Genomic DNA, 9,841 nt, shown 5'->3' on the forward strand with positions numbered 1-9,841 from the left:
CCCACTCTGCTTAGCTGTGGACAGCTGAGACTTCTGTCAGCCATGATACCTAATATTTGTATGCCACCTTTCATGTCTATCTGCCAGCTTTGACGCTTTTTTATCAACAACTTATTAACATTTTGCTATTTTAAGGACTCAGACTTTCATAGATCTTTTGTTTTCTGTTTATGCAAAAATTTGTCAATTAATCTAACTCTCTGGACAGATAGGTAACAGCTTTCATTTTTAGCATTTGACCAACTTTCATAGATCTTTTTGTTTTATATTGCTTTTATGCTATATTCTATCAGTTAGTCTAATCGTACTGGGCTAACCAGAGGAGGATGGGCTCCCCCTGTTGAGTCTTGGTTCCTCCCAAGGTTTCTTCCTATCTCAGTCTAAGGGTGTTTTTCCTTTGCTGTCAACCTAGCCATGTTCACTGGGGGTAACAGGTCTGGCGTCCTGTAAAGCTGCTTTGTGCTGATGTCCATTGTCGAAAGCGCCATGCCAATAAAATTCAATTGAATGAATGGCTGGTATTGTTGTGTGACTGTGAGTGGCAGACAGAACAGGGTTTTCTTGTAATTAAAAACAGTGATATTCAGAGACACACTGAAAGAAACAGCTGCACGGGCCACACTGACACATGTACCAAAAACCAACACATATATACACGAATACAGGTGCGCACACACACGCACACACACGCACGCACACACACACGCACGCACGCACGCACACACACACACACGCACACACACATGCACACGCACACATACATACAGATGGAAAACACACAGTGTGGCCATCTGGAACAGACGGACAGCTCTTTGTTGTTTGACATTGTTCGGAGGTGCTGAGCAGGGTTAGGGAAATGTATTGAGGAGGTAACTGACAGGAGGTGGAGGGGAGAGCAAGACAGAACCATGGTGCAAAGCTGAAGAAGAGGCTGAATAGCTGTAATAGTATACAGCAAAGGGCCAAACTGCTTGTGGTCAAGAACAAAGACAAAGAAGGAGTAGTGAGGGAGTGAGTAATGGGAAGGAGTGAGGGGAGCTGGGCAAGGAGAGAGTTTCTAAATAAAGAAGGTGTTTAAGGGTTCAGAGTAGAGCCTTTGAGAGCTAGTGATGGAATGGTACTGCAAGGAGGAGTATGGAGGAGGTCTAAGAACTGAAGTAAAAGGTTGAGTTAGAGGAAGCACAGGGACCAAACAAGGAGACAAAGGACACAAGGAGGTGTAAGGAGTTTTGAGAAAGGGCTGCTGGGGAAGAAGTAAAAGGTGTAGAATAGTGAAATGTGAGAAATGGAAGCACTCATAGAGAATATGAAAATTCAGTGGTGTGATATGGACACGTATGCTTTGTCCCTGCTGGCATAATTCTGTCATAAACGTAATGCCTGCTAAGCTGTTAAGTTTCTTTAGTTGAGACTGGCCAGAACCTGGACGTGTGTCTGTTATCTGATCTGATCTCACTGATAGGGTCAAGTCCAGAGCCCGACTGAAGGTCGTCTCTCTACCTTAAGCTTGGCCCAAACTCTGTCTCCTCCTGACCACACCCGTTTTATTCACCTGTGCATTTAACAGCCTGTCTTTTGTTCTGTTTTAAAGAGTTCAGAGAAAGCCAGTAGCCTGACTTTTCTTGCCAGCAGAAGGAGGTTTCCGCTCATTTCTTGGAAACCAGTTGTAGGCAGTATTTTTCCTCATTTGAAAAGCCAGAGCTGCGTTATTCTAAGTTGTCTGCTGAGCAGCCAGTGTTTGTCTTGTGATCATATGAAAACATTTCTTTTTTTAGTGACGTTTCTGTCGATAGCATGTTCCACACATGGTTTCTGTCTTATTTAAGGAAATACAGACAGGCTTTGGACTGTACCGGTGAGAGCCATCCCTGGGCTAGCACATGCTGACCCTGAGAGCAGAGGCCTCCTGTCCCTTAATTCTGTGCTTTACAGCTCTTTTCTATCCTCAGATACTAACATCATTAGTGCTGCTTAATAACTCTTCCCAGAACTAAGGAATTCAGACCCTTTCAACCTCTTCCTGACAGAGGTATTTCCACGGCTGATAGACATCAGCAGATGTTCACCGTGTAACGGGACAGATGCAGTGGATGGTAACTCCATTTGAACTCAAACTCTCCATCACGCTGCCTCCAGCGAACTGTGGACAAGCGCTTTGACAAAGGGTAACCACCATGAACCAAAAGGTCAAGCCACTGTGGTATTTTTCAAAACCCAGGGAAAGTCAGGGCGATGTTCTTCTGTTCAACCATGGTCCTGAAACATATGTTGATTATGACCAAAAGTGAGGGAACTTTGACAAGTTCAACATCTTAAGCGTGAGCACATGTAATGACCAGGAAAAACTCTATCATTCAACTAATAGTACAACCTAAAGATTTTCAAGATGCAAGGTTGAAAAATATTGTAAAAAAAAGAAGTTTGGAGAAAGGACACATACACTGATATACTGTGTTGTGTGGATATACATGTTTTGTGGTTACTTTTTTGGTCTCTACAGTGTCGTAGCATGTTCCCTTATATAATAGGTTGTCTATTTATAAAGTGAATATCTTTCAAAGTGTCCAGTCCAGTGTGATTTAATGTTGGTCTGTTTCTCTGGACCTTTGTGACATGTTGCTAATATAGTCACAATGTTCTCTACCCTTTCATTATCCATTTTGCAACTCTCTCTCTCTCTCTCTCTCTTTCTCTCTCTCTCTTTGTGCCCTACAGCAGGACTCGCTCTTCTGCCAGACTGATCTGGACCAAAGCTGAGTCATTCATCTGCACAAGCAACTACACACACACACACACACACACACACACACACAAACACTCTAACTCACACACAAACACACACACACACACACACACACACACACACACACACACACACACACATGCATTTACATAACATGTGCTTACAGAAAGCTGCACATTTTTTATATAACACACATGGTAAACACATGAACTGTCACCCCAGAGTATACAGACATTATATTATATATTAATATAAGATATTAATCATTAGAGCTGATAACAGTCAAATGTCCTATAAAAAACACATCCACTTTCACTTGCTGTCGTACACTCTGAGACTGATTTACTCCTAAAATACGCTTCTGCACACACACACACACACACACACACACACGCATGCATGCGCTGACAGACAAATGGCTGCTAAAGGTCTCTATAAAACGGACAAGTGCTGATGCAGTAGAGAAATAACTTCAGATACACTCACAGATGCCGCAGTCCATCAGAGTGAGGACCTACACAAACTCACAGACGCCACAGTCCATCAGAGCGAGGACTTACACACACTCGCAGACGCCGCAGTCCATCAGAGAGAGGACTTACACACACTCACAGATGCCACAGTCCATCAGAGAGAGGACTTACACACACTCGCAGACGCCGCAGTCCATCAGAGAGAGGACTTACACACACTCACAGACGCCGCAGTCCATCAGAGAGAGGACTTACACACACTCACAGACGCCACAGTCCATCAGAGCGAGGACTTACACACACTCACAGATGCCGCAGTCCATTAGAGCGAGGACTTACACACACTCACAGATGCCACAGTCCATCAGAGAGAGGACTTACACACACTCACAGACGCCGCAGTCCATCAGAGAGAGGACTTACACACACTCACAGACGCCGCAGTCCATCAGAGAGAGGACAGATATGTGTGTCTTATATACAGATGCCCACCGTAACTTACACACCTGGAGGCAAGACCATGTCAGGCCCAGGTCCATACATGTGACAGATATATCAAACCCTGCCGTACCAACTCCAGGTTACCTTATTTATCTCAACATGAATTAAACAAGTAAGCAAAAACTTTATGGAACCATTAACATACAAAATTAAAAATATATATTAAAAATATCTATTTGGATACAGGAAAATGCCAAATTTTGAAGACCCATGTGTCCCTTTTGAGAGGTTTAGAGAATAAAGCTTTAAGGAGGAACAGTGCAGATTATTGTCAAATTACTGCCATAAATCAGGAGAAATATCTGCCTGTGGCGTATGACTTCTGACACAACCATCTGCAGTATAAACACAGCTTGTGAGATATTACCCATTTGTGAGAAGAACTCATACTTTGTTCAAGACCAAACTATCACTGTGTTTTGGAATTTTGTTGAACTGTTTTAGTGTAGGTTGTATTGTCCTCTGATGTCTGTATGTTTCCTGTGATATTTTTGTTTGAAGGACGTTTAAAACTCCAGTGTAAGTTTCATAGATGACCAGCTTTGCAGAAACAGCCCTGATAATGAATAAGGAATGAGGACTATTTCTCTTCTCTAAACAAACAGACAGGGTTACAAATTAGCCAAATGAACAACTGTGGATTTTTACACGAACTACAATTTTTATGACTGTAATTCCAAAATATAGACTCCAAAAGCTTTGAAACTAGTTTATCTTTGACGTTCTTGAGCTAGTGATGGTGCGGCAAAAGGTTTGAACTCAGCTCTGCTGCGCTCCTGTTAAACTTTGACTCCTTGAGTTTTGTTTACAGCAATAAAGAGGGCAAAGATTACTGATAATGTTTCATACCCAACATGACTTCATGAACACCCTTAACCCTGGGGATTAATGCAAACTACAGGCAAACACTTCTGTAATGTACACTGATACATTTGGATGAAGACGTCAGGTTTAAACCAAACTGTGTCAGTGTTCTGAAATATACAGAGCTAAAGTAGAGTGTATTCACATGTGCATACACCTGCCTCAACAGTGCAGTATGGCATTTGGACAGTCACATGATCTTCAGCACCATCTAGTGATCACATCACACAAAATAATATGTGCCTTGACTAAGCTATCGCTGTGGCCTTATGCCAAACAGTGGACTGCAAACATCTGTTTAAATGCTCCTATGCATTATAAGTGTCACAAGCGATATTCCCGGAATGGAGACAATAAAGAATCTTATCAGCAACACTGCCTTCCACCCTCGCTGATGTGGACACGAGTTCCTGTAACACTGATCACCATAGATACCCCAGAGGATAAAATATTATAATCTCCAATTCACTCAGTTATATTAATATCTCTTTATCCATCTGTTGTCTAAGGGAGACCGGCACTCATAAAATAGAAGCTTCCAGTACTTCATACAAATTTATTAAGAAAATACAAAAAAGCAGCACACGATTCAAATCACAAAAACAGTAAAGTAGAAAAAAAGCTCTCATTTACACACAGAAATCAGAGTCTGGTTTCATATCTCCAGTGTACACCGAGCAGACAGCAGCACAGTAATCTTCACATTCAAAATATGTGGGAATATCTCTGATTGTCCTTTTACTAAACCATTTTTACAACAATATTTCAGTTCATTTTCAAGCACTTACAATAAAAAAAAATAATAAGAGAGTCCAAGAAGGTCAACATGAATATTGTGAGTCCGTACAGATGAAGTCATTTAGAACTATATACAACCCTCTTCCCACGTTAAAAAATATGTATTAATAATCAAATGGCATCCATTAACAGGGTTCTGCTCCCTCTCACTCTCTATCTGTCTCTCTCTCTGGGCAGTTTTAGGACCTGCAGACATGACCTTTAAACTGATTTTTAGCTGTACTCATTCAATTTCCTCTTCTTTTTTCACAGTCACTTGCTGCTTCTTGCTTTTTTTCTTCATATTCCTTTTCTCCACCATATTCTGCTCCTCTTCTTCCAGGACAGATACCTCTTCTTTTAATTTTTGAAACTTCTTCAGATCTGCACAGAACAGCACCTGTAAAGATAAATAAATAATAATTAAAGAATGGATGAATGAAGAGAAAATTGTATGACAATCCAAATGTGAAACTGTAAAGAAATCTAAAATGTCTCCAGAGACAAGGAGGCCTGGGGAGTATCAGAAGAGGAGATTTCACAGACAGTACTCACAGAGTGAGCCCAACCAGCGTAAGGACCCCACAGCTGTCTGAAGAAATCGCCTAAACAGAAATAAAAGGCATCCTGAGAAGATTTCCTCGTTTAAGGATCTTTCAGCATATCCCTCTCCATCCCTCTCTACCCTGTCTCTTACCTAATCTCCCTCACAAGAGTTAAACCATTATCAAACATTTATCTGTGACATTTATCCTACTATTATTACTTGTTTTAGGAATTGGGTAAAGTAAGGAGTAGTGTGTAAGTGACTGGATAAATTCACTCCCCATACTCTGAAGTCACTACCTCTTTATTCGCTCTCATGCCAAGATCCAGTCCAATCGGATGTGATCATACACGATAACTGTAAGAATAATTTAAATGTGGGTATTTTAAAAAGACTCTGCTGAACCAAGACTGGTGAGTTCTGGCGGTCCACTCACCGATGTCTCTGTACACCTTGTCTGTCAGACTCTTCTGGCCTGAGCCTGCTGCACAGCTGTAGTCTCTCCGCGCGATCTGCCACACATGAGTATCAACCGGGACAGCACACGATTTATCCAGAGACATCAGACACACGCAATCTGCCACCTGGACAAAACACACACAAACACACACCTATAACACAGACATACACAGGTCACACTCTGCCAACCAGCAGAGACAATAACGCCTTAAAAACAGAGATGGCCTCAACAACATCTCTTGTCACAGTGTTTTTTGTTTTTTTTTTTCATTCTCCAGATCACTTCACAAAACTCAAGCTGAACTGTAGACTGTAAAATGACATTACATTTGAATGGGAACTAAGCCTCTGAGAGCGCTGCAGATTTGTTTTTTTCTGCTTAAGGAGACTAGACTACAACATATTCTCCACTTTTCTGATGGAGTGCCTGGGGTGATAAAAGAAAGCTGAAGTAAACAGACAAATGAATGCCCTGAAACATCTTTTAAATAAGACTGAGGCAGTTTTACCTGACAGGGCTTAAAGATGACAGCACGCTCCCCTCTCTATCCCAAAAATGAGTGTGTGACTACGTTCTTAAAGAGCTCTACAGACTGAATGTAAATAAGCAGTGGGTTGGAAGGACAGAAAAAGGCTTGTCTGTGGCCACACAGACCTTGGGACCAACTCCAGGTAAAGTTCTCAGTGCGTCTCTGGCCTGCAGATAGGGGGCGCTGCGGAGACTGGAGAGCCAGTCTGGCCCATGAGAGTCCAGGATGACACGTGCACTCTGCTGCAGGAACCGGGCACGGTACCCAAAACCCAGATCACGCAGACGTGCCTCCACACTGCTGTCTGCAACACACACACACACATACATACATACATAAACACAAATACAGACACAGAGACACACAAAATACAAATTCATTGTCCCCTTTTTCTTCAAGTTTAGTGCCCAGTAACCTACAATCTAACACAGCAGCTCCTGCAGTCAAAGTGAGTCAGGCTAGCATACACGACCACCATCATGTGTGAGGTCAGTCACTCATTCTTCAGAGTCTTGTGTTGCTGTTAAGTATGTTTAGAGGTGAGCACCACTTGCCTAACTGTACACACCACTACACTAGTACCTGACTATAGCTGACCCGCCCTGAGGCACAGGTGGTGGGATGAGGATGGACACCTTCACTAACTGTGGAATTCTGGGAATATTTGCCAAGTGTGGCACAGCTAAATTCCAACGCCAGGCAGAGCCTTATCAGGGAACGATGCTCAACAGTTAAACTTGATGTCTTTTACATATGCATTACATTTAGTATATTTGCCTGTGAGGAGATGCACAAAGTCAAAGCAACATGTGCATATGTGCGCATGCATGTGTGTGTGTTTAAAAAGGTGTGCAGTAAGTATGTGTTTGCATTTATAAAGGGGAAGATGTATGTGTGTATGTGTGCATGTGTGTGTGTGCGTGTGCGTGCGTATGTGTGCGCGTGTGTGTGTGGGTGCATACCCGCGAGAGCATGTATAGAGGGAAAATCATGGTACTGTGTGTTGTCCAGTGCGCAGAGCAGATCCCCCAGTGTACTGCACAGTCTGTCCACCATGCCCTGGATGCGAGTGATGTGGTTGTTGGAGCTACAGATAAAGGAGAAGAGGCACTCCACAGGGTCTTGTCTTAACATCCTCACTCCTGTGACAAACACACACAACACACACAACACGCACAACGCTGTGACCACAGCTCCAATATAATGAGATGACATAGTCTAGGTTCAACAGATTCACTGACAACATAGACACACACACACACACACACACACACACACTCTCTCTCTCTCTCTGTCTCTCACACACACACAGTCCTACCTGTGAAGGTATTAGACATGTGTTTGAAGTGTTGGTCAACACTGCCCCATTCTTTGTACAGATCGCTCAGTTTCACACTCAACTGGAAATAATCCCTCAGAAGTTCCTCTTCTTTCCTCTCATGCTCCGAGGTGACCACACCGAGCCTTGTTTCTTTTGCCTCCTCTTTCACTTCAAGATTCCCCTTTAATCGCTTCCCTGATGCTTCTAGTTCCACCCCTGCTCTCCTTTTCCGCCCATTCTCTGTTCCCTGGTTTTTGCGCTGACAGTAAACATAATACCATAGGGTCTCATCAGTCTGGGTTAAAGTCCACACTCGTCCACCCATCACTCCAGTCCAGTGGCCCTCAGACGTCTCACGCCATCTACACAGGTCAAAATGTCAAGACACATTTTCTGTGTATGTAAAAATTAAGTGGAAATCAATGGCAAATTCACACTTAAAACAACCAAAGGATAGGAACATCATAACCATTTTAAAGGAGGAGAGCAAAAGATTAGCTTTTTTTCAGGTACAGATAATACTGTGCGGCTGCAGTTTTTTCCAATTGCTCAGATCTCTCTTCTTCTCTCCTGCTTGATTTGACTTCCCCTCAGTTCACAGCCTGGGAGATGTCTCAGGGTGCTGCATGCAAATCTAAGATATCTGATCCATATTCTAAATGAATATAACACCAAAGACGTTACCTGAAGGTCTGTCCGCATCCAAGAGTCAGGTCCAGTCGCAGCTCTGACCGTGGACAGGCCAGGGAACGCCATGCCTTGGCTCCCGCAGACAGCAAAGCATGTTGGGACATATTGCTGCTGCTTACAGCTCACTGAGGGCGTCACAAGACAGCAGTGGATTCCTGGCATAGTGCAAAAACAATGCATATTGTATTCCAGTTGACTTTAAATAATCAGCAATTCCAACGATGTTGCTAAGAACTACACAGAATGGATGGACAAGCAACTAATCTTGTCTGGAAACATATACTCACTAGAAAAGACTGTATGGGCAGCAAAATCTGAGATATCGGTTATTTATTTAGCAGAACGTAATATTTCTGGTCACCAGAGAGCCAGAAAATGTGAAATAAATGTGAAATATCAACTGTTTAAGAACAAAACAAAACTCGCAAACCTTACTTGTAAATGTATCTATTTATCACGTTCGGGGTTTGGAAATTTCCAAACCCCGAACGTAATAAAGAGAAACATTTACATTTACAAGTAAGTAAGCTAACAATTCCACCTAAAACTGAACTAGGTTGTCACTGGATCACAGTTATTGTAAGGCTACCTGGAAATTCACTTATAAACCTATAATTTGAGAAGTTGGTTTTCGTATCCAAAAGGAAATACGGTTACCTGACTCGAAGCACCTCTTTTAATCATGACACACGGACTGAACACTGCACGGACGGAACAACACTAACTGGCCTTCATTTGACAGCTCTGCGACAGAAAGTAACTCTCTACTGTTTACAATATTATCACAAAAATGAATGGAATCACTTTCGCAGAGTTTGCCGCTGTGTTGCAAAATGGACAAGAATAATATATCCCCGAGTTTAACAGCGAAGTCATATATCCTTCTAAAATTTGCCCCTGAACAGTTATAACAACGCACACAATAAAAATATGTAT

At 42.4% G+C, this 9,841-nt stretch overlaps 1 protein-coding gene across 1 annotated transcript; it reads right to left on the reverse strand.

Moving 5' to 3' along the window:
• Nucleotides 1-5,602: 5,602 nt before the first annotated feature.
• Nucleotides 5,603-9,646, reverse strand: ogg1 (8-oxoguanine DNA glycosylase). The gene is made up of 8 exons (XM_030785271.1): nt 9,563-9,646; nt 8,900-9,060; nt 8,213-8,577; nt 7,857-8,036; nt 7,020-7,198; nt 6,342-6,489; nt 5,914-5,963; nt 5,603-5,758 (listed from the first exon to the last, which is right to left on the reverse strand). Exons 2-8 carry the CDS (start codon nt 9,007-9,009, stop codon nt 5,603-5,605), a joined length of 1,188 nt encoding a protein of 395 aa, XP_030641131.1. The 5' UTR covers nt 9,010-9,060; nt 9,563-9,646.
• Nucleotides 9,647-9,841: the final 195 nt, after the last annotated feature.

The sequence above is a fragment of the Chanos chanos genome, chromosome 9 (genome assembly GCF_902362185.1).
Source record: "Chanos chanos chromosome 9, fChaCha1.1, whole genome shotgun sequence".
In the NCBI taxonomy this organism is placed as follows: Eukaryota; Metazoa; Chordata; class Actinopteri; order Gonorynchiformes; family Chanidae; genus Chanos; species Chanos chanos.